Genomic DNA, 25374 nt, shown 5'->3' with positions numbered 1-25374 from the left:
TGAATGTTTCCCAGTGCTGCTCAGTGCTCTCCAGAAAACCAAATCCAGCTTGTCCTTCTGGATCTCTCTTTTCCATGGAGGGTCAAGGTGGTCTCTTTGCTCCCCTGCTTGTGTTCAGAAAGGACTTTAAAATGTTTACAGCCTGAATAGACCCAGAAAGCTCAGGGCTGGCAGAGAAAAAATACTCCTTTTTCTAGCCCTTCATGTTAAGTGTCTATATATAAAATGACTACATAAACTAAAAAATTATTAACAGGTCTAAACACTTTACCAGGCAAATCCAATTTCTTCTTAGGAGAACTGGATGGAATAAAGCTAAAAAATTTGCTTTGAGGATGAGATTTAATTCAAAGTGTCAGTGTTAGTTCTCCTACTGCACTTGTAGGTTTAGAGAATAAACCTGTTTGCTAGCAAACAATTGTCTTAAACAAGATTATCATTAATCCTGAATTCAGCTGTCAAAAGGACTGAGACTGCAAACTAAGAGGGAACAAGGAAAACCTGGTAATTTGTTTGTTAAATATTTGTAAACTGTCATGTCAGTAATGGATAATAAGAAAATTTTGAGCCTTCAGAGCTGATGCATAACACAAAGCTTTGCTGTATTGCACCTAAACTATTATCAATAGCACATTTATTATTATAATAGATGAAAAACAAGCTTTCTGGCTGAAAAGCAAGATCAATTTGAGCCCAAGCTATTTGAACATGTTCTAAATGTTGTAATTAAAATGCAGCATGAATGTTCCGCTTAAAAAATAAAAAAAAAGTGAGAAAAATAGCCTTGCTACAATTAGATATGCTATCCAGCCCTGACTCAATAGCCTGACCCTGAGAAAAAAAAAAAGTACAGGCAAAATTGTATTTGTGTCCAGTCAGACATTTCTCATCTCCAGGGCTTGCTGCAGAGCCTAAGCTAACATGACTTCTCCTGTTGGCTCAGGATCCAGCCCAGCCTTGAAGATTTGATGCAGGGAGTCAGCTCTGGTTGCACTGAGCTCCCTGTGCCGGTCAGGATTTGATCACAGTCCAGCAAAGAAACCCAGCTGAGCTCTATCTTGCTGCAAAAGCAGCTGCAGTTTATGGTGGGAAAAAAACCAAAAACCCAAGCAACTGTAAAAAGAGATAAAGAAGCCACCTGTGTGGAAGGTTTCTCTCCTGGACCAAGCGCCCAGGGGACAGAAGTGGTTGGAGTGGCTTTCTCCCCAGCACCGTCCTGCAGTGATATAGCACACATCAAAGCAGGAGCCCCGCCTCCCGCAGCAATTAGAGACTCACGGACACTTCCCAGGAGCTGCCTGTCATCCTGGAGAATTGGACTCTTCTTTTGTTCTGATAAAGAAGTGACTAGTGAGCTACAGCAATCTCCTGGTAGCTCTCTAAATAATTGTGTTCTCTCATGTCTTTTAATCATAAGTCCCGCGAGGCTCATAATACCACATGCGCACTCCAAATTGGCCCATCAGCTCAGTTTATCAAAGGGACTTAATTTAATCCTAGTCTTTGATGGAGGCAGCAGCAGTCAAAGTCCACCCTAATGATTTTCTAAGTTTACTTATCTTGCAGATTTGGGGCATGAAGGGCACTTGGACTCCAAGTACAGCATTGATATTGGGAAGTCACGAGGGGAAAGACAAAATTGGCAAGAGCTTGTCAGTCTGAATCAAGAGAAATCTCAGCAGAAACCTGGAAAAACAGTGGAGACTGAAAAGGCAAAATAAATCCCGTGACTGGTGTAACCACAAGTAACAACATGAGACAGGTAAAATAAATTGCTGGAGGCAGTATCTACCTCTGAGTGAATATCATAGCTGCGAGAGACCAACTGAGGAGAGGCCAAGAGCAGAAAAGTCCAGGCCAGGAAATACAGAGCCAGAGCAATGCAGGCACAAAGTGCTGTGGATAGTGGAGCTGCTCTTACCTGGCAGCATCCCCTCTCAGACAGAGCATGATGCAGTAGTCATGAAAAACATACCTTTTCTTGGAAAAGTGCTTGCTCTTCCATAACAAGCTGAAAAGAAGCTTTAAACTTTCAGAGTTGAGCAGGTTCTGTCTAGGTCTAGGCATCTTTTAAAACCAGTGGGATGACTTCTCTACTCATTTTCAGCCCAACAGGTCAGTGGACCCCAGGAGGTGTAATACAGTGACACCAGCTAAAAAATGCTGAGCAGACTGAAGCAAAAACACAAAGAAAGGAACCAAAGACCCTGGCTTCAAGGGATGCTGAACAATGAACATTAGGACCAAAGGCATAAGAGTTTGATGGAAAAGCTAAAAGCCCAGCCTTCTCCTGAGAGAGTTGACAAGAGAAGACTGTAGCAGTGTTTCACTCCTGAGCTGTAAGTGATGGATGTGAACACAGTGGAAAAAAGAAAGAATTAAAAAAAAAAAAAAAAAAAAAAAAAAAAAAAAAAAAAAAAAGAGAAAGAAAAAACAACTTTAGTAGACAAAACCCAGCTGGTTCTGAAGCTGTCAACGGCCTTTAATAGTTTCCAGCTCAAATGGAAGAGGGAACTCAGAGCCCACATTACAGAAGCTTGAGGAGTGCTGTGGGCTGTGAGAAATGAAGCACAAGCCCTTTGGTTACAAGCAGCACATACAAAAGGATGGTGTAAAGGAGGAACAAAGAAATCCTCCAGTAAGGATGTAAAGGACTATGCTGGCACCATTAGTGCAGAGGGATTCTTCATGGCACAATCAAAGTTTAGGTGGAAGATGGCTAAAATATTTGCCTGCAAAAGTCAAGGTCATGAATTCATTTTATATAGACAGTGCAAGTGGTACAGGACAACCTTTGGGGAGAAAATGTAAAGAAGAACAGTGATACTAGCTCCAAAAATAAATCCACAACCAGCAGACATCAAAGGGTAAGATGCAAATGTTACCCATGCTGACTAATCCCCAGAATAGGACTGACTGGCTAAAAACATGTCAAATCCTTGTTCTCATGAGGGAGGTGCTCTTTGGAGAGGTGGAGGACCTGAATTTGAGGAGAGCTTCCCTGAAGGTGCTTGTGGGTGGGCAGAGTGGGAAATCCCAAACCTCCCCTTGCTCCAGGTGGTGAGATGGGAACTGCACACCTCCTTGGCCATCCCTGAAATAACAGGACAGCTGATGACACTGGCTGTGGTGAGAAAGGAGCAGGAACACACAAATTAAATACACTCTATGGAAAGAGGGAACTGTCTTCTCTTTGCTCTGCAGATTTTGGGTTGTATAACGTCAGGAAGCCAAGCTGGCACTGGTAGCCCATGACAGGCACACAGATGGGCTGGCCAGTGCTGGGCCTGGGAGCTGCAGCCCCCAGAGAGCCATGGGAGCATCCACTGGCCCCTGCTGAGCTCGGGGTACAGCAGGAGCTGGACTGCATGGCCTCGTGTGTGGGGAGCCACTGTGACTGGCAGCAGTTTGTCTTTTTGAAAGACAGCAGCTCCTGTTTCCTGATGGATTCCTGCTAGCCTGTTTCACCTCGAACTTGGGCAGGAAAAAACATATTGGTACAGCACCTTTCACAGGTTTCTTTCTTTGGTGAGGGCAGCATGAAGGCTGCTTGGAAAGCGTTTTGATGCACAGGTTAAACAGAGAAAGATCCCAAAAAAAGGCTCCCAGCAGCTCCAAGCAGACTTGGGTAGAGTCAGAGCTTCAAGCAAACTCACTTGCATTTGAAGAAACTTCATTTGTGAGAGGTACATAAACACAGTAAAGTCTGGGACATGCCAGTTATTACCCAAGACCTGGTCATTGGGAATGGACAAGCAGACCAAGAAGGAGCAGAAGGTGCCCTGCCAGGATGCAGCTTGCTGCTCCTTGACCACAGCATTCCAAAGCTGAAGCCTGGCAGCACATAAACAGGTAACACAGAGCTCTCAGCAAAACACTGACACTGACTTTTAAAGGGCCAAGCCTGGAATGGCCACAGTGACACCAGCTGGCACTGGTGACAGAGGAGCTGCCCCTTTCTGCCTGCTGCTGTTTCCATGCTGATGGGAGGGCTGTGGCTGCAAAGGCAGCCCACTGACCACACACCACAGCTGAGATAGACACAGCCTGTGTGGCTTTCCCTCAGTTCTGTGCGAGAGAGACTCTCAAACTGTCTGGCAGGGCAGGGCCATAAACAATGTGTAAATAGGCTGGGGCCACAGGTAGCACCAATGGATGCTCCAGGGCTGGTGACAGCAGCATGTTGGTCCAGAAGTCCCTGTGGCTTGACTTGGCACAACACAAGGGCTGACTGTGGGCAGCTAACCAGACACAGGATAGGTGGGAGGGAGATGCTGGATAACCCCGGTGCTCTGAACTGATTTGCCTGCAGAAGATGTGTCAGGGCATACAAAGCTGTGACAAAAAGCCAGAGCCAAAGCAGCCAGGGCAGATGCCATTACCACCCAGAGATTTGGCTCTGCGTGGTCTCTGCCCAGACACAGTTCTCCTGTGGGTCAGCAGCCTTTCTAGATGCAGGAAAGTGGGAAAGCATTATCCAGGACAGCTCCCAAGCAAACACGCTGTTGCTGCCAGCAAAGAGGCTGCACGAGTGGAGGAATAAGCAAGATGCTGAGGGCTGGCAAAGTCATCAGAGAGAAGGGACTTGTGAGGAGGGAAGATCAGCATGTGGGACTGGGGGCTGACTGCTAGCAAAGGGAGTCAGTTGGAGCTAACTTTTGAGTCTACAACAAGAAGAGAAGCAAGCTGCAGCTTGGAAAGGGTACATGGCAAGTCCATTCAGCTTCTTTTCCTTACACACATGGGTAGATCAAACAGGACAAGCCAAGCAAACTGAACGACGTATGCAATGACAAAAAATAATCTTAAGAGGGATGTTTGCTTGATTTGTGTATCTTCATCTTGGGTGCCATTTGTCACACTGGTGGATTCCAGCTACAGCTCCTCATTGCTCTGACTGAATTGCTAAATTCAGGTTTACATTTTTACTTTCTGTAAGCATATTAAAATTTTAATTAAGCACTAAGTCAGTGTTTTAGCAGGTTTTTGAGACTTTAGCTATTTAAATTGTTGATTACAGTCCTCTCAGGTCCCTAGTTGTGGCCTAATTTTAGAACAATTCTGACTGACTGAGTCCTGCAGGGTAACTGCTACAACTATTCATTAAAAATGAAGAGATCAGAGTTGATCAGCTGACTGTGGGAGCCTGCTATGTGGCTGCTCTGCATCCTGACAGTCTTCTGATCTACAGGTGATAGAGACAGGTTAATGTCGATCTGCTGGCAAAACACAGCATGAAAAGACTTTGAGAAGACGAAGCAGCTCCTTGATACAAAGTTCAATAAGAAACAGTTTCCTTCCCTGTTGTCCACCTGAGATGGTGAGGAAGGAGGGATTTTAAGCAAAACAATTATTTTCTTTCATGCCATTTCCATTAGGTAACATGAGCCCTTCACAAGGTAAAATGTTTGTGTCCCTCATTTTTGTCTCTCTGGGGAGCACTTTAGAGGAGATGAATGAGGGTCCCTGCTTTACAAAGCACATGGGAAGCTCCCTCAAAGAAGCAACACCACAGTTCATGTTAAACCAGCTTCATGTGGAACTTTGGGGCTTTTTTATAAATTGCTGGAGAATTCTAAAGACCCCATATGTACTTGTACATGAGAGGTTTATCACACACATTAACAGGAAAGACTAGCTATCAACAGCTAATGAATCCAGCTATCAATATGCAAAACCCTGGCCAGATCTGTCAACGTCTGGGACCAGATGCATGACTTAACTGCTGTTTTAAAATTGTATCACAATAACAAATGTAGTGATAATGAAATACAGAGTCTTGTACCATCCAAAATTCAGCAGCTGTGGTATTTGCCATGGTGCTGATCTCCCAGGTTTAAGCAGCTTGTGCCAGAAAGTGGTTCTTGTAGCTTAGCAAAGAAATTCAATGCAGAGAAAAAAGGAGATTATCCTTCTGGGCACTATCCTGGCTAAAACTTGTTAACCACCCCTAATTATATCTCTTCCTCCTGTGCTAATCACATCTGCATTACCTTTCACTTGTTTGTTCTGTCCCATAGGTTAAGCCAAGTTGGTGGCTGCCATGGAAGATAGGGACATTGCTGGGGTACAGCCACCTCCTTCTCCAGTCAGTGCAGACCCACCAGTGCTGGTCTTCGTGCTGGTTTTTGCAGTACTCTGGAATGCCAAACCCATTTTCAAACCATGGCTGACCATCTCCCTCAATGGCCCTTCACCACCAGAGCTAGGAGAGTGCTCTTCTCAAAGACCTGATGTCATCCACCTAGATGATTATCTGAGCTTTCCTGTTCTCTCATCTCATATTGTCTGCAATTAATTCAATGTAACTTCAGCTGTCCATTGAGGGATTGGGAAGACCTTGAGCAAGCAGCCCTTTGTTTCCTGCCTGCCCACCAATCTGCATTTTCCTTGCCTTATGCCAAAGCCAAGTAAAGTGAAAACTTCCTTTCACTCACTTTCCTTTCACAATAAAACTCAAATCCAGATCACTGCTTAGTAAACCACAACTTCCACCAGGGCCAGCCCTGCCTCAGTCTACTTTGCCAAGCCCCATTTGGGTATCTAGAGAGGAACCAGCTCCTGACCTGGCCAGGTTCTTGCTTCCTAGTCAGTGGTGACAGCACACACCAGCTGCATCCTGCCAGGGCTCATCTTCTGGGATTGTGGTGAAAGGAAGATGAAAGAAAAGAGAGATGCAAGCCCCTTAAGCTGCACAGAGAAGTTTGCTACCTAAAGTCATCTGCCTGCCTCAGAAAAAGAGGTAAGTTTAAGGAACCAACAGCCAAGGTGTTATTTTGCTGAGTTTGCAATCTCACTTTTATGCTTATCTCATGCAAAACTGGAAATAACACTGGTCACACTTACAACCTTCTAAGGGGAAAAATAGCAACAGCCAGTGCAAATGAAGGGAAGTTTTCTGCACAAAAAATTCTTCCTCAGAAAGCACCCTTCAGAGAAACAGATAAACACACATACTTACAGAGCAAAGCCAAACCCCTGCAATGAAGATTTGTGCAGCAACACATCTACAGTTTCCCACCACCTCTTTCCTGTCCATGGAAAGGGTAATTCCTGTAGGTCACTTGATGTGAGCTTTCCCTAATCTGTGCCAGGGAAAGCTTCATCAACAGCTGTGAGTCTTCAGTGACAGGGTGAAGATGGACAGGCAGCAGGTTGCTATTTCTCTATAGAGGTTCATACAGCTTTACATATATTATCTCTACTTTGGATCCTCCCTGCGATCCTAAAGCAAAGAATTGTGAGGAATAAAGAATATTTTTCTAAAATTTGGTATGAAGAGCTGAGCCTGGCCCCATCTCTGAGGTGACCATATGGGAGAAAAACCCAGAGACCCCCATTACTCTATGGAATCAAGTCCCAAACCTTTGATCCAGTCTTGAGTCCATTTGAAAGTGATGCAAGGCCTCCAAGGATGGAGTTGTGGCTCTAAAACTTGAGAAGTGCTATGCTGAATGTGCTATTTGCCCCCCTTCTCCAGCTACAGAAGGGGCAGCTCTTTGCTGCAGCTCTTTGCTACAGCCCCAGCCCGCTCCTGGCTGGTTGTGAGCATGCCAGTGGAAATCCCTCCAAACTGCTGGTGCATTCCAAATAAATGGGTCCAATTTGGCAAAGCTACAACAGCAGCTGAAGCAGTGGGGAAGGATCATACCAGCAACCGAGGAAGCAGATCAGAGAAGGAAAAAGCTTCCAATAGGTGATGATGAGCAGGTGGGAAGCAACCAGTTCATCTCTGAGAGAATTGTGAGCAGAGCCTTACAGGCCCCCAAGCAGCTCCTGGGAGGGGCTGCTCCTGCAGCCCCCAGCCTCATGTTAGCACTTTATTTACAGCATTGCCTTTCTGTTCATAATCTTCCCGACTGTGAATTGCAATTTTTCCTTCCCCCAGCATTATGGTGACAGTTTGGAACATGGAGATTTTTGGAAAGGGACAATTTGGCATCAGGAGTCTAAAAAGCAGATACAGATGACATCCTAAATGTATCTTTTATGAGTTTGGAACAATTCATTTAAATTAAGCTCAGAGTCTGTGACAGCTTCTGGTAGTGTCACCAATAAGGAAATAAAACAAAATAAAACAAAAAATCCCCCCCAAAAATACCAAAACAAAACTAACAAAAAACCAAAAAAAACCAAACAAACCAAAACAAAATCCAGAGTTCTCAAGCAGATGTAGTCTTAGAGACCTGGATACCTTACTTTCACTCATGCAGCTTTGAACTGCTTACCAAGTGCTTCCCAAGGAAAGTGCTTCAATAATTTTCATTTGTCTTTTTGCCACATATGCCCTCGAACCCCGACATACTTGCAAATTCAAGGCTTATAAAAAATTAAATGCTCCAATAATTCTAAATTGTGTTTGTTCAGTGCTACTGGAGCCTGGCCATTCCTTCAGTTTGGGGATTTTTGTTTTGTTTACAGTGGGTGGAGGAAGAAATGCTTTCTATTAGTGCTTCAACTTGGAAGCTGGTCAAACAGCATCAGAGCAGAGTGATTCAGCAGCCTCTGAGCTGATTCACAGTGTGTCATAAAATGGGATTAGGAAAACAACAATGCTTGGAGGAGAACGAACCTACACAAAGAATCACAGCAGGAGAACAATACCAGAAAGAACAGAGGGGAATAATCCTCACTTGGCTTCTGAGAAGCAGGTTGGATGACCTAATAGGTGGCTTTCAATGCCCTTCATTCCCCATGGAGTTGCAGGGTTCAGCTGCCTGGATCCAGCCACCACAGCTTAATAAATGTCTCTGCATGGACTGAACCACCCCAAGTGTTCCTGCGTGCACATCTGCAGCCTCTTCTCATTTATCTGATGAGACCATGGTCCCCCTCTGGCACAACCCCAGATGCTACTTCACAGCAGGCAGGTGTGAACTAGTGGTGAAAGTCCATGCCCATTTAGGACAGGAAGCAGAGATAGCAATCTTATGCTGTGAGTTACAAACCAAAAAGCTGTGTTTTCTTAGCGTTATTCAAGAAGATACACACTGGGAGCACATCAAAGGAGCTGAGGTGTCAAACTGAGTGTATTTCCTAGCACTGTCCTGAATAGGAATTAAATTAAACATGTATTTTGTGATCTCCTGTATCCAAGTATCATCAACCTATGGCCGATGCCAAGATGGAAGAGGAAAGCATAATTTAAAATCTGTTCTCTGTGAACCTGAAGAGCCTATTAAGAACCTTTTTTTAAATTAGGCTTGGATTATAACTGTGGATTATAACCTGTTATAACTGTGGCCTTGAAGTGACAGAGGAAGGCAGGGTCTGTCTCAGGAGTTTTACTAGATCAGCAGTAGTTGAATTACTCCTATGCAGAACATGAAACCACAGCTTCACGCAATTGAGAAAAAATGAGGCAATTATATCGCAATTCCAATAAAATTGCTATATCCAAAGTTTGGTAGGGATGGAAAAACAAGGAGGAAAAAGAAAAATCTCATATGCCATGGTCTCCTCTTGTAGACTGAAAAAATGATAAAGTACATCCTTGTAAATAACTCACTGCAGGAGTCCTGGAATTTTATAGAAACTACTGCAACTTGTCTCCCAGTGGGGAATAACTGAGGCATGAGATAAGAAATCAGCCATATCCTAACTTGCAGTGACAGGTGCTGTAAAAGGAAATGCCCAATAAAGGCTTAATGTATAGGAAGATGGCAAATAACTGCCTGGAATTCTGAAATAAGAAAGCATAAACCAATTCTCTAATCATGTCTAATCAAAGAACACCATCAGTTGCTAAAAACTTCTAAGGGAAAAAAAATGGGTATTGGAGAGGTGGTAGCATGCCTGTCTTCGTCAGCGGTGTTTTGGGAATATTTTAGCCTGCAGAATTTAATTCTGTGTTATTACTTCTGAGCCTGAAGGTGAAAATCATAAATCAGAACCATTCATAACATGCAATAATGGGATGAAATACTCATAAGGAGAGTTACATGATGAAAGCCTTTGGGACTGTGTGTAACCCTTACAGTCCTTGATGATAGCATTAAAATCCCTTCTGTCACTAACAGCTATTCTTCCCTAATTCCTATACTAGTTTTTCCTCTTTCTTCTCTCTTAACATCTCCAGATTTTTGTGTCATATGGCATTCCTTCCACCCTTCCTCCCTGCTGCCCTAAATATATGTTTAAGGCAAAATCATAGGAAAGCATTCCATGCTTAAAAAGATGGGCAGGTTGTAAATTACACTGTAATTACTAATAAGGGCTTTTAATACCTGAGGAGCTTTCCCAGGGAGTTTTGCTCTGATTTCAGGACCCCCATTGTTTTTATAGAGGGCTATTTGGTCCCATTTATAAGGTGGCTACATTTTGAGTAACAAAGACTGCAACGCTCTAAAATAAAATAACACTGACCCCACCCTTCTTTTACTTTCTCATAATTGAGTTTAAAAAAAAAAAATCCCAACCCATGATGTGTTAGAGCTTTGTTTTCTGAGTAACAAGACCAATCATGTTTCCTCTGCTTGAGGTCTCTCTCTTCTCTTCCTTTTCTTCTAGGTCCTCTGGATCCACACTGACATAGAAATATCCCATGATGGAGAAAATAATGCACACAGCAAAGAGGAGAACAGTGAACAAGACAAATTCAGCCCACTAGGAAAGAAAAAAGAACAGCATGTCAGGAGACCCCAGACTCACAGTCCAGAGGATATCTCTGCACTTTCAATTGCTTTTTAAAAAGCTGGGTGAAAATTATTTTTTAGTTTCCAAAATGGCTCACAGGATAGAAATTTTCTCATCCTGTTTTCTGGTCAATGCTTGTACACATAATGTAATTACAAATATGTGATACCTCTTGAAACAAAACAGATTGAGTTGGTTCCATTAAATATTTCCTTACAAATCTGACTGGAACGTATGTACCTGCGCTTTTAGCCTGAAAGATTCTTTTGGGAGAGACAGATTCATGCTGGCTAGAAATAAGCCCCAGTTCACACCTCCATGGCATCATCCCAGAAGTTTCACAGCCTGAATTAAACTACCTCTGCACCATGACCTCCCCCTGTAAGCCTGGCATCTCAGGGATGCTGAGGCAGCTGGCCTGGCAGGACTCCCCAGGCAAGAGCCTTGAGGAAGAGCTGAGTGCCCACTGGTCTTGTTTCTGGTGAGCAACTCACTGTGTGGCTGCCACTATCCAGGCTCCAGGTCCAGACACAGCCAGCTTGCCTAGAGCTGAGCTCCAGCAGCGTTACCAGTGCAGGTAAGTTACTTCCTGCCGCTGGGAGGGTCAGTGAGGGAGCTCCACTGAGAGCCCCACAGAGCAGGGGCTGGGGGACAGCTCGGAGTAGGCTGCTGTCACCTAGGTGCAAGAGCCTGGGGCTGGCAGAGAAGCTGTGCACCAGGAGCACCAGAAGCCTGTTGTAAAGCTGACCTCTGTTTTAAGAACCAAACCATACCTGTGCCATTGGTGCAGCCTCGGCAACAATGAGCACAAAGGTATTTCCCACAGCCACTGTGAGCAGCCAGCCTGCCTGCAGCACCGACTTCATGCTGGCTGGAGACTGAAAAGAGGAGAAGGGCCTGATCAGTGGGAATCATGCTGTGCCCTTCAGTCCTGCTTCACCCTCTAGAGTCCTGGCCAGTGCAGGTGTCACTGGGCTCAGCCTAGGAGGAGATGGTGGAATTTCCTCTGTGTGGAGTGGTTAACCTGAGGTTAATCTCAACAGCTGCATACAAGGAGCTTTCAAAACATGGTCAGGAGAACACACGAAGAAGCAGGAGATGCTGTTGTTGCAGAGCTTGAATCCAGGTCATCCCCAACCTGCATCATCTGAAACGGTACCTACGACTTCAGGACGTCCGAGGAGCCACACAAGCCCTGCAGCTTGGAGTCTGGTGCCATGTGGCTGTACACCTTTGGAAAAGAGACTGGATCTTGATGTTAAATTTCCTGCTGAGGACAAATTTTTCACATTCCATTACAGATGATCCCACTGCATTAATCATCCTCATTAATAAACATCTGCACCTTACTCCAGGGATACATCTGAGTAGCTTTAGTAGCTGTTTGACCATGTGATGTCTCCGTTCTCTCTTCTCATCATCCTCCCCAGATAACAATCAAATCATACCTTGCACATTCATTACCCCTTGCTCCCTTGTTACAACCTTGCATGTTTAGACCTCTTCAGTCTCTCAGTTTAAAGCAGGTGCCATGCCCTCATGCCACCCTGTAGCCCTTGAGAATATCTTTGCTTTTTTATCACTGAAAAATACATAGCAAAAAATACTTCACTAGGAGAAAACCCTGATATTAAAATATTCAGAGTTTTCCTGTTAACTATCCAGTTCTGCTCTGTGTTCTCAGGTTTACCAGAAAAGGATATTTCCAAGTATCACGGAGAAATGGTACCTTCAGAATATGAATTAATTTAGTTTAAGGGCACCCAGCAATCTGTGTTACAATCCCACTTTCAGCTGAAGGATAGATAACATTGTTAGTGTCATGTCAAAGGAGGTATAACCAGCCAATGACAGATGCAGAAATAAATCTTGAAGTCTAATTGTAAGGCCCTTATCTCTAAGTGGAGTACCTGAGAATAGGAGAAGGCCAGACCCGTAATGGAGAACATCACCTCCCCAGCAGATATCAATAAATATTGTGGTAACTGCCAGGCCATATGGACATTGTTGGCTTTGATGTCCTCTGATTTCCACATCTCAACGGCACCCCCAGAAATCTAGCAGGAAAATAAAGGCACAATGATTAGTTGCTGAAAGGTCAGATCTTTCTTAGCCTGGACAACAGCAGCAAATTTACCAAAACAAAGTTTTAAGCAAAGGTGGGAAAAAGCTCTGCCTTTGAAGCAAACTATGGCTCTCAACCCTGCCATTTCCAAGCCTGTTGGGAATAGGGTGACTCCTGCTGCACAGGGCAGAGAGAGGAGGATGGAAGAATTCCACTCATTCAGGTACCACAAGAATTTCCTGAATTATTGAAAACCAACAAGTTGTCTTCTGTAGTTGGGCTGGGAAAAGTGAGGTTCCAGTGCAGAGCCTGTGGCCTGCTGCTGTTCCCAAGGTCAAAAAAGAATGAGAGGGTAAGTGCTCATTGCATTCATGTTGTCACTGCTCCCATTTTATCAACGCTCTATAACTTTCCTATGATATCATTGACACCCAAACAAATTCAGCTCAGGAATGCCAAGAGTAGCAAAGACTGCTCCATATTAGATCTATTCAGATAGATATGGTAGCTGTATTCCTAATTATTTTTGTTTCTTTTCCCAGGTGTAATTAATACTGCCTGTGATGCATAGAGGCTCAGAGGCTGAGAGAGATTTGACTAGAAGCCAGGGAAACACAAGATTGAAATGACTTCAGGCAGAAAGGCCTGTGTTTAAGGAGACTACTTGGGAAAATACAAGGGATGTTTATGAGATGTTCTTAATCACCAATCATTGCCAGGGAGGCAAATTGAGAGACTGTATTTCAGCAGGCTAAAAGGGGTGAAAGGAGAGCTGTGCATTGCTCTTTAGCCCATAAAGAAATGTCACAAGCACCATGCTGTAACTGCACACTGAGGAAGGCTGGGTAGAAGGCAGCATCCCCGTGATTTAAGTTTCACAGTTCAGCTACATTAGCAGGCTAATATATTGTATTCTCTGTTCTTCTATATGGCACTCCTGGCAGAGGAGCAGGGCTCAGTACAAATCACTGCAATAATTAAAAGTGATCTTGGCCTCAAGCAAACTAACTCTCTACAGAAGGCAGGAACCACAGAGACAGAGATGGAAAAACAGAGGGTGAAAAATAATAAAGTACTAGCATAGGGTTCAGAAGGGCTGAGGCACAGAGCCACCCTGAGCAGCCAGGGCTATAGCAGGGACTTATGCAGATGAGTCCACAGCCTGGAATCCTTGGCATAGTGATGTGGGACACATCTACCTCAGCTATCCTTGTTACCAGAGGCTCTGGGGGCAATTTTCTTAGTGTTATATTTTTAATGCAACATCTCTATCTGGTTTCTCATCTGGTGAAAGAGGCTTGCAGCCATGGAAGAAGGGACTGGCCAACATCACTTCAAGTGTGTGTGTTTTATGTACATAAATCTCTGCACTCACAGATGGCAGCATCTGCTTGTTCCCTCCAGGGCTGTACATCCCACTCCAGCTACTGGAATTGGAAAAAAAAAATGCCAGGTGCTTCACGGCTATATTTTTCCCCTGACATATTTGGACTCTGCAGACATGAACAGCTCCCATTAATTGCCCAACAGGGAGATGCTACTGCCAGGGAGTAGCTGACAACACTTTGCTCTGCTCATCACAACACAGCAGCCAAAGTCTCAGAGGGCAGCTTAGCAGTGTGTCCTGTCAGACCCAGTTTGTCTGTGTGCCGTTGTGGTGGAAAGGTTAAAATGGGAACTAAGCTGATCACGTTCATCTCCATGGCTCCAGCCAGCTGGACCAGGGTTGAAGCAGTGTGTCTGAGAGGTTGGCAGGCAGGGAAAGGAATTCACCCTCTCAGTGGTGCTCAGACCCCATCAGGGCTAGGCTGTTCAGAAAACCATGCCTTGACTTTACACTAGGATCCAAATTAGCTGTACAGACAGTGAGAGGAGGAAACAGATGTACAACCTCACCAACTTCCTCCCTCAAGACTTTGTCCCTCTTCCCCCAATGCATAATCTACAAAATCTTGAAAGATCTTTAGTTCAGTAAGCTAAATGTGAGGATAGAGCAGACTGTTTCTGCAGTTTTTTTGGGTGTGATGCACCACCAGGTACAGTATTTTAAAGACCACAAGCAGACTCAGTTCTTGGCAGATGGTAATAACTCTTTGCAGTGCTCTGGGTCGATGTTAACTGCTCAAGGATGGCATGAGACCAGCACAAACCACAGATATCAAATTATTTTCTATGGAGGATTTCTATCAAGTATTTCTATTATACTTCTTTTTAACCCTTGCAATCTGACATGTTCACAGTGCAAGATGGAACAAATACACTCCTGCCTTGCTTATGTAGGTACCAAAACTTCTTACTATCCCTTTCAGAATGGATTGCCTTCAGGTGGCTACTGCCCAGGGATCAGAGTGTGGACAAAGCAAGTAAGAGCCATCAACACAGGAACAAAAGCACTACCAGAGAGTAGAACAGGAGTGCGTTACCATCACAGGAACACTTACATTAGTTATCACAACAGTGTATGAGGCACCAAAATCAAGCAGCCCCAGCTCCAGGGGGAACTCTCCTGTTTCAGTTATGCATTTTCCATTATTATATCTAGGTAAAAGGATGAAGAACAGTATTTCCCAGTTAGTCCCCCAAAGATCACAGAGCAGAGCTATCAAACATGGCCCTGAAACGGAGCAGGGAGGATGCAAGATGTAAAGATGCAGTGGCATTTACATTAGACAATCACTGGAGTTCTTGCTATGTTTTCCTTCTAGAAGCTTTTTGACACTGACTGGAATTCACCTAATGACCCAGGCCAATTGCTAACATTTTTAATGGTTTCTGCCTCTTCTTAGTGCTGATGTAATTTTTCCCCCCCTTAGGTTTATTTTTCTACCTCATTTTGCTGCATTTCTTCAGGAAATGTAGGCCACACGAGCAGTCAACAGGAACTCAGAGATGTGGACCCAGAAGCAACTTTGTTTCCTTTCAATAGAGCAAATTAGCCTTCATATTTGTTCTTCTGATTTTGGATGTGTGAGATGGCACAGAGGCTCAGCAGCATTGCCACAATGGCTGCTGCGTCCTACTAAATTGCAGCAATAAATATTTTGGATGGAGCTGATGCAGAGAAAAGCCATGAAGCTTGTTTTGAAACATTGCAAATGCTAGAAATACCCTACAAGAGCCAACTCCAGTGCTGCCAATGCAAGGCCATATGGAGCCCCTGTCTAACAAGCCCAGTCTGCAAAGCCATGTAATGCAACTTGATGTTACCAACCCACATACTAACATTCTGTAGCATGGAATATGAACTGGCCTTTTCCTGAGGGCACCCTAACACCAGGAGCTTGGGCCTGAGAGAATAACAAATTAAGCAGGCACTAAATGGCAGAGGAGACTTTACCATGTCCCACCCTACTCCATTGACAGATGCACAGGAATGGCCAGTCTCTTCCCTCTAGGCCCCCACATAATGTGAATAAAAACTTCTGCACACAGACGAGTGGCCTGGAGCACCTGCTCTGCACTGATAATTCTGCTTTTTACAAACATCTGCCCCCACAACACCATGCCAAGACAATAGCAATGAAGGTTTTGCAGCTGGGCTGAGAAAAGCCTCTTTGTACCCAAGAAAATGCTTCAGCAAGGACCTTCAGCTCAGGAAGGGAGACTTACATGTCCCTCTCCAGCAGTGAGTACTCAGAAGCACTGTAGTTTTTCTGAACAGCAATGAACCTTTTGCTATCGATGGTGAGGTTGACATCTTGGCTCAAACCATTAATGAATCTGCAAAGAAACCATATTTCATTGACCTGTTAGACAGGGCAGGAGAAGCATAATAACAGACACTTTAGAAGTCTGCATACTCTCCCAAAGCATTCTGTAATTCCATGAGGTTATGAGAGTCTCTTCTGCAAGTTACCAAAATATTTGTCTAATTCATTGCCCAGTGTTTCAATACAAGATTAGCTTCCCTGATGCATAATTTTACCCTCTTACTCTCTTTTCTATGAAAAATGACCCTCACTTTTTGTGGTCTAGAACCTCCAGGCAATCCAATATCAGAGACCAACAAAGATTGCAGCAAATTCTGAGGAGGCCGCGAAGATGATCAGAGGGCTGGGGCACCTCTCCTGTGAAGACAGGGTGAGAGAGTTGGAGCTGTTCAGCCTAGAGAAGAGAAAGCTCCAGGGAGACCTTGGAGCACTTCCCAATACCTGAAGAGGTCCTATAAGACAGCTGGAGAGGGACTTCTTACAAGGATATGGAGTTATAGGACAAGGGGAAATGGCTTTAAACTGAAAGAGGGCAGGGTTAGATTATGTTAAATTTTAGGAAGAATCTCTTAATTATGAAGGTGGTGAGATGCTGAAACAGGTTTTCCAGCAAAGCTGTGGATGCCTCATCACTGGAAATGTTCAAGACCAGGTTGGATCGGGCTTTGAGCAACCTGGTCTCAGGAAAGGTGTCCCTGTCCATGGCAGGGGTGTTGGTACCAGGTGACCTCAGGTCCCTTCCAACCCAGACCATTCTATGATACTGTGGAGACTGGTCCACGGCTGTGTGAGAGGACAGAGTCTCAGCCTACCACAGGAAACTCTGAAGCTGTGTGTCCTGATGAGCAGGCACACCATGCTGGCTTTTTCATATTTTGCTTTTTGTCTGGTTGGGGTTTTGTTTTGTTTTTTGTTTTGGGGTTTTTTTTTGGTAGGGATTTTTTGGGTATTTTTGGGTTGTTTTTTTTGGTTTTGGCAAATTTGCATCTTCTGCCCTTCATCAGACAGCAGAAACCAGCACAGGAGTGTTCATGGACTAAATGGAGTAGCTCAAATTAGGAAGAGTGGACTAAGCATAGCCCAATGACCAAATGAATTGTTTATGAGGATGTAAAATTGTTGCTGTATCCAATTTAGTAGACACTTGTGCATGAGTTTGGGTGAACGCCATGGGTTGGCCCATTTGCAAAGGACACAGCAGCAGCTCCTATCCAGATTGCTGCTTCCCTTTCATCAGTGAGATGAACTTGCCACTTTTCCAAGGAAGGAGCTCTTTTATGTTGCCATCTCAGCTCAGACTGTCCTATTCAGTGTGCAGCAATAGCTCTCAGCTCTGCATGGCATGTGTGGGAGGTGACACTCTGTCAAGCCTCCACAGCTGACACCCAAGTCTTGCATGAGAAGTGTGGACTAGGTTCCAACCCGAGAACATCTGGGCTATGTTACATACAGATGCATTAGACAAAAGCACTTTCCCCCACCCAACCACCACCAAATCGTCAAAAAAAGCCATTCCTACCTAACAGCTGCCAAACCATTTTCTGGCTTTGCTTCCAAGTCTGTAATCTAAAGAGGGGAAGAAAAAAACCATCAAACACATTTATTAATACTGCCTTACAACGTGTGGCAGACAATTGTGGTGTCTGTAGAGTCACACATGTGCTGCAAAGTCTGTGGAAATCAACTGGACTGTCACATAAGCTTTACATCACACAGGCCACAGCTAGGGAACCCTGGTACAACGAAGCCAATGGCAAAAGTTCATCTCCGCCAAGGGCTTAAGATGAGATCATACATTTTCTCCTCATCTCTTCCGTAACAAAGGCTGCTAAGTTTCAGCCAGTCACCCTTTCAATGAGGCATGTACCACCCTCCAAAAAAAGTATTTTTTCTTGATCTTGAGATAGCAATAGAGCATTATCTACATTAGCATCTTTCAGTGACTAGTTACAATCAAACTTGAGTGCCTTACTTCTACAAAATGTGCAAATGCCTAACTTTCAGACCCTGATTCTTTTCATATTTATAGACTTCACAGGAGTTTAAAGCTGAGAGGAACTGCTAGGTTACTATACTGATCATTGTGTATCACTCAAGCTTTCCCTGATCCTTGATGCTCAAGAGATTAAACTGTTGTAATGTGCAGGCAGAGAGCAGGAGAAATGAAGATGCACTGAGCTTGTTTGTGCTCACAAACAGATCCCTGCAGACACATCCCTGAAATGGCCACCTGGATGGGCACACTGGGAAGTGAGACTCTCTCTCCTGGAGACCACGGCTAGAGCTGCAGCTAGATAGTTAATCAATGTTCATTTGGAGAAACCTATTTTGTGTGCAACACTGAAAAAACAAAGCTAAGACAGAGCCCTGCCTTGGAGGTTGCATGCAACAAAAAAAGAACACAAAGCAAAGCTCTCAGTGGGTAGAAATCCAGAACTGTGCCGTGTCCACTGAAGATGGCAGGGAAATTTCAACTTGCACTGCCCACATATAGAACCCAGGCAGGCCAAAAGGGACTTTCAGAAACTGGCTCTCTCAAAATTTTCTGGCCTTTTCTCTATACTTTTTTTTCCTGATGCAAAACCCCAATTTTCTGAGACCAAGGATCCAGAATTTCAGTATATCTATAAAATGTCTATTGTACTTCAGAGTAATATGCTATCCACAAATAACATATGCCCTAAATAATAAATAGCCACAGTGAATAATAAATGTCAGAGCAATAAATAATAAACGACAACATCTTTTTTTTTTCCATAGGAGACATGTGGGAATGAATACTCTAGTTTGTTGCAGACAGACCAGCCAAATTATTACTCGTTTTCACTGATGATCCCCAGAGCTTTCAAATTCATTTCCTGCCTACTCAACAGCCCACAAAGGAGAAGAAACCAATTTCAGATAGTATCCTTCCAGGAAAGCACTCCCACCTGAGTGAGTGGGCCAAACCTAGCAGTGAGGGAGGTTACTCGAGGGTAAGCCCTGCAACACAGCAGTGATGGTGGCATTGCTTTCCTTCCAGCAGTGCTGGAAAAGTATCATTTACCACACTGTCCTCCACATCTCCCTTATCTACAGCTGTGAATGACAGGTCAATAGCATCACCCAACAGAACAGCTGTTTCCCAGCACATGACAGTCTGCCTGTGCCAGGGTGGGCATTAATTTAAGCACAGTCTAGACAGCTGGGGTAGCATAGATGTACTGGAGCTCTGAGACTGCTAAGCTCCAAGCCTGTTGCAGGCTTTTGCTTCTTAAGGACTATATAAAAATCATGACTATCCATTTCTTAAGGAAATAGCACACAGCTTTCAGGGTGTGTGCTTAACTTAACTTTGTGTGATACTGAGCCCCAGACTCCAAACCATAATGTTTGATCATCAGCAAAAAAAACTTGATGCTATGATAAAATAAATTCTTTAAATTAATTTCAAAAAACAGTTGCATGATTTCTGCTGTATAATATTGAATGCTTAGTGTGGCTATCCTGCAAGGTAGAAGGCTCAGGAACTGCAAAGAGAATGGATATTTTAGCATAAGGACATATTCTGATGGCATTTACACACCTGCCACAACATGCAATAACACCATGAATTTCAAGAGAGCTTCTTAGAATACAGCTACACATTTCATGTGCCCCTCTCTGATTGTTGCAGAAATACACGACGAAAGTCCAAATACAGTCAGCTCTGCTGCACAGCCTGAAATGAGCTTAATCATTTATTCTGTTCAGTAAAACAAATGGGCCTTCTGTGCTTTTTCACTAAACACTTGCAATAACTAATCCCAGAATCATTCCTGTGATGCTTTTATTCCATGGCCAGCCCTAGAGCCTCTTTAACATCTTTGCTTTATAGAACCATCTTTGGGGGAAAATCTCTGGCTCCTTCCCCAGCTTTCTCCAGCTCTGCTGCCTAGCAGGCATGACTCTGCTCTCCCACTGCAGCATTCAGTGGATTAAAGTGTGCCCAGAAACTCTCAGATGCCACAACGCCTCTATTAATCAACCAGCAGAAATGTGCACAGATCCAGTGCCTCTAGCTAAGAAGTGAGGTTTAGAGCATCTGAGAGCAATCAGACAGACATTGCAACTGAGCAAATGAATTAATGAGCCTATTACCCCATTGTAGCATCACAGCCATTGAATTAATACTGTATTTACACTTCACTCCCACACTCACTAAGCGGCTTGATAGGCTTCCTTCTGCCTCAAAAACAATTAAGCTGTATACTGATTTTTCCTTCACGGTGTAGTTAAAAGCAAGAGTCAATCCTTGATGTTGCAGGGTGAAGTGAAGACTTTGTTGCTCTCCATTCAATATTAATTTTGAGTACTCAGCTGGGTTCTGTGGAAGAAAATAAACTTGGTTACACTTTCTTCAAATAAGAAAGAATCTGTCTTTTCCTACCAAGTGTAACACTATCCCCTCTTTAAGGAGACTGTAATCCTGTTACCCTTTATTCCTAATTACAGGTGAATGTAAGGTGTATCCTTTGCTGGGGAAATTTTCCTCCAAATGTTCAATTTCTGTTTCATATAACAGAGATATTATGCTTCATTTGTAAAGCTATTCCCATGCACTTCTAAGGCGATGAAGCAGAACAAGCTTTTGCATCTATGGGCTTTATTAGAAATGCCTGACAAAAAGCCCATCCTTTCTTCAATGACATGCAAGTCAGGCCTTTCAGTCCCAAATATATGCTTACCTGAAAAGACTCCACAGGCTGCTGAAATAGGTCCTTGTCTTGGATTGTCACTTGAACAGGGTTCTTTGCCAAATTCAGGGCCCGAATTAAACTTTCTTTTGGGACAAGTCGAGGCATATCGGTTTCCTAATTAAAGTAAAAGGCTTTAAGTGCCATCTGTATGCTTTATTAGCACTTTAATATCTCTTCATTTTTAGCCATAATAGTCTTCCTCTCTGTAATGACACTTTTCCATCCCTTCCTCAACAGAAGTTGCACTCAGAGAAAACGGAACATAAATCTTTTTTAGGGAGGTTTCCTCATAGTAGCTCAAAGGCCAACCCATCATTCCTCCCAAAAATTGCTCTTCACACTACTAAGTGTACAGACTTCACACCTACTGAGGAGGTAGAACAATGTCACAGCTTTCATTATACAGCTCCCTTGTGCCTGGATTTAACCAACTGCCACATCAGAATGGAAAAATTTGTGCTTAGCTTTCAAAAGCAGTGACCAGAATAATTATTTCCCATTGCAGTCAGTGTCTGGGAGAAGAATCAGACCAGAAGTTAAGTAGTTTTGAAAATCCCAGTTCAGCTTCGTGTCTGTAATCAGTGTTTTTGCATTACTGCACACCTTGCTATCTATACAGCCAACTATATAGATATTATTCCTTGTTTTCTGAGAGAGGTAAGCTGATGCCTCCAGCACTGAGGTATCTCCTTCTGTCAGGAACCATTTCCTAGAAAGTGTACATCCATCAGTGTCAGCCTTGTACCACCTGCAGAGCTAATTTTTTTTTAAACTTGTCTTTTTTTCTCGTTTTATTTTCAAGTAGCTGCCAGCAATACTGCAGAGCTATTTATTTTTTTTTTCTATCTTATCTGATAATTTGGGTAGTGCAAGTAGGGTAATTTGAACCTAACCTGGTGGGGAGACACACTGCCACAGAAGACAGAATGAGCTGATTTCCCTGTATCCATATGCTGCTCTGGACCAACAGGCCTGCTAATATTATCCAGCAAATTCAATTACTGTAGCTTTTCACTTCTGCTACCCACAGTCAAGAGAAGGTGGACCATCATATCTTCCTCTTTGGTACATCCTAAAATGGCCTTTAGGGTAAAATTTTCATGCACAGGCAAGAAGGAACTTCTAACTCACCTTGCCTCTGCCCAGAGGAGTCACCCACAACCAGAGCAAACTTTGGTGCTTGGCCAGAGATTCTAGTGGTAGCAATGAGAGCATTTCTTTGCTCACATAAAGAGATTGGAAAAAAGACCTGAACCCACACAGTCTTATTTCAGTGGGAGGCTCATTAGGGGATTCACCTGAGGAGCCAGCAGATATTAATCCACAGCTGTGAGCCAGCCACTCTAACAGAACATTTTAAGTATACATAGAAGCTTTAAAAATTAATCCTATAGTAACTTTTGTAAGACAAAGGTCAGCCAAGGTCTACACAATGCTGCTCATGAGCCAGAAACAAACAGTACAAATCTGCCAGAGCTAATATGGAATTTATGAGTTGTGCTGCCATCCTCTCTGGGGATGCCTGGCAGACCCTGATGCCTGTGACAGCATTCACCTGCCTATCCAGAGAAACAATTTGGTTTGTATAAAAAAGCCATGCCACCCTAAAGCAGGAAAGTAATTAAATTAAATTTTTTTTAAAACAATTAAATAAAAAAAAAACAAAACCACCACACACACACAAAAGACCCCAAACAGCAAAGTATAGGCAAGCTACAGCAAGAAATAGGAGTGAGAACAAACTACCTTTTGGAAATTAATCACTAGCATTAACTAGATGTCTGTCAAGCACTTTGACGATGGAAATCTAGAATATAGACCCATACAGATGACCAGCACAGCAAAACTGCAAAGACTAGAAAGAAAGACATAGAAACAAAGACAGGGAGAAGTAGACAAGGTAAGAATTATCATTAGCAACTGGATCAGTATGCTCAATTGTAAAGAAAACATTACAAATTTTGATTAAGCACAATGGCTTAAAGGATTATCTACCAGACATCAATAAAGACACTCCATGGAAAGAAAGTATTTCTGAGGAATGCCTTGTGCTTTACTTACATTTATTTTGACTTCTATAACAGCTGCAAGTCCAAATGCCAGCCCTGCAAGGATCATACCTGTTGCCATTTTCCTAATAGGTCTATGGAGCAAATGAAAGAGGTCCCATTAAAGGAAAAAAAGTAATTTAAACTATAGAATACCATTCCTCAGAGCCAAAAATGTGCCAAAACCATGTAATAAACTGCCCAACAGGTGGCACTCAGGATGACAGGCTGTTTAAATTGCCGATATCTTAACTTAAAACTATTTTATTATTCTGTATGAGGCCAGCACTGAGGCCAATTAGAACTGATATGCTATGAAAAGAAGTTCTTTCCTTGCAAGTTTCAAATCATCTTTTTCCCAGCTCTTCTAGTGGGAATAGCTCATGACATTATGTTAATCCATGATGTTGGAAGAAGCACCAGAAATGATGTACCTTCAAGTCCCTTTTGGGAAAGGCAAAAGAAAAGTAACATTCTATTTAGCAGTGGGAATAAGGAACAGAAAAATGTGTAGTTTGTGTCATCAATGTTTCTGACCATCTGGGGCATCATTCTGGTTTATTTCTCATGCCAATACATTTACATTTCTAGAAAATAAAGAGCTTGCTTCTAAACTCAAGGCAAAGCTAGTGCAACTTTACTAGAGTTACATGAGAAAATCTGATATAAATCAGAATAATACATGTCCAGAACGGCAGATTCAAACTGAGTATTGAGCTCTTGAGATTTGAGACAAATCTGGTTCTAGATTCAGTGTTCTCCACTCTTTGTAATGGTCTTTAGTCCTAGCATTCAGTCCTGGTTGGTGCTTGAGTTTGTGCTGTTGGGTGGACTACTCTGTGAGTTGGTCATAAGGCAGGAAGTCTTCTGCCAAGTCCAGGCCACAGGCTCACAATTAGGGATGAGGGAGAAGCCCAGTTTCTGATGTGTATCCTCCAAAGGGGGCACCATTGCAGGGCTGGACAATGTTTTTGATATGTCTTCAGGTGCAAGTAATTCAGCACGGTGGGAAAGGACCAGGAGGGTGAGGAGAAGGCTTCTGAGGCACCTGCCACCCCCATTTTATGTGGTTTTGTCTGTCCTGCATTTTAGTTTGGATTAGGAACATGCTTTTTAAGCCAAACCCCACTCATTACCCTTTCCCATGCTATGGTTCACATGCAGAAATGGTGTTGGAGAATAGAAACTTGACTCCTTCTGGTTGAAATTCCACTGACAAAGGCACTCCAAGAGTGCATATAATGTACTTCCACTGCTAGAGGGCATCAGTCCACAGAGGCAGAATACTCTGAAGTTAATTTGCACCAAATGCATAAAGTGGATCTCATAAACAACCTGAGGTCTGCTCGTCTTACACTGCACTTCTTGCTAACATAGACTAAGGATAAAATACTTGGCTCATATGGAAATCCCCTTATGCACTCACTGGTTCAGATCCTAGCCAGCACAGGACCATGAATTTGGTCCCACAGGGACTTTTCAGGGAGGGAATTATTTGGGCATGACATGGGAAACAAGGTGGAAAACATGTTGATGAAATTCGAAGTGAGACTATTAGTATCTTTTGGGGAAATCTGTATGGAGCAGAATTGGAAATCACTGAGTTTTACCCTTTTCCATGGTCTGTGCAAAAGGGTGATGCTGCCTCTTGGGACTGAACTATACTCAAGTATTAAGAAAGGTGAATGGAAATTTGTGGTTCTCTTCCTTAAAAGCTATTATGCACACTTATGGCAAAAGAAAAAGCACAGAGGCATCTACGTGGTCCCCAAGTACTTACGTGAAATTCAATTTGCACATGTTTATCAGGGGGTAGAGTCCAAGGTCAAAAATTGGGATGAAGACAAGAATAAGAAGTGGATTTAAGAACTGCAATACAAAAGAATGGGAGTTCAGTGGCTAGAAAGCAACTTTCAGTAATTAAACCCATAAAGCACTGTCCTCCAGAAATAATTCCATTACAGAAGGGACATGGATAAACACTTAAAATCTCCTTTTAAAATATAATCATAGTTTGCACTTAACAGCTTCTGCTATTTAGTTTTCATAGGCATGAATACATTTGGTTCATATCCTCCCCTCCAAGAGGCAAGCAAGCATCACTCGACCAGTTTCCCTGGAGAGAGAACTGAAACATGATGTTTTTAAAGAGTACAAACCTCACTGACAATAGAGACGGGTGACCTTTGGTGCTGTGG

General features: G+C 43.3%; 1 protein-coding gene across 4 annotated transcripts in view; it reads right to left on the bottom strand.

Annotated features, from left to right (window-relative positions):
* SLC15A2 (solute carrier family 15 member 2) overlaps positions 1-25374 on the bottom strand; it is a 60960-nt gene continuing 35586 nt past the window's right edge. For 3 of the 4 annotated variants that reach the window (XM_015635161.3, XM_015635162.2, XM_015635159.3), the window contains 10 exons: positions 24957-25045; positions 23190-23271; positions 21117-21242; positions 20591-20755; positions 17930-17976; positions 16310-16420; positions 15142-15238; positions 12546-12692; positions 11409-11513; positions 1-10605 (listed from right to left, as the gene is read on the bottom strand). In XM_015635161.3, the coding sequence (XP_015490647.1) occupies positions 10429-10605; positions 11409-11513; positions 12546-12692; positions 15142-15238; positions 16310-16420; positions 17930-17976; positions 20591-20755; positions 21117-21242; positions 23190-23271; positions 24957-25045 (1146 nt within the window). In that variant the 3' untranslated portion in view covers positions 1-10428. Of the gene's footprint in view, positions 10606-11408; positions 11867-12545; positions 12693-15141; positions 15239-16309; positions 16421-17929; positions 17977-20590; positions 20756-21116; positions 21243-23189; positions 23272-24956; positions 25046-25374 lie in introns of all 4 variants that reach the window. The other variant, XR_004498250.1, reaches the window with a different exon arrangement.

The sequence above is a fragment of the Parus major genome, chromosome 7, assembly GCF_001522545.3.
Source record: "Parus major isolate Abel chromosome 7, Parus_major1.1, whole genome shotgun sequence".
Classification (NCBI taxonomy): domain Eukaryota; kingdom Metazoa; phylum Chordata; class Aves; order Passeriformes; family Paridae; genus Parus; species Parus major.
This window is presented reverse-complemented; position numbering and strand designations above follow the sequence as displayed.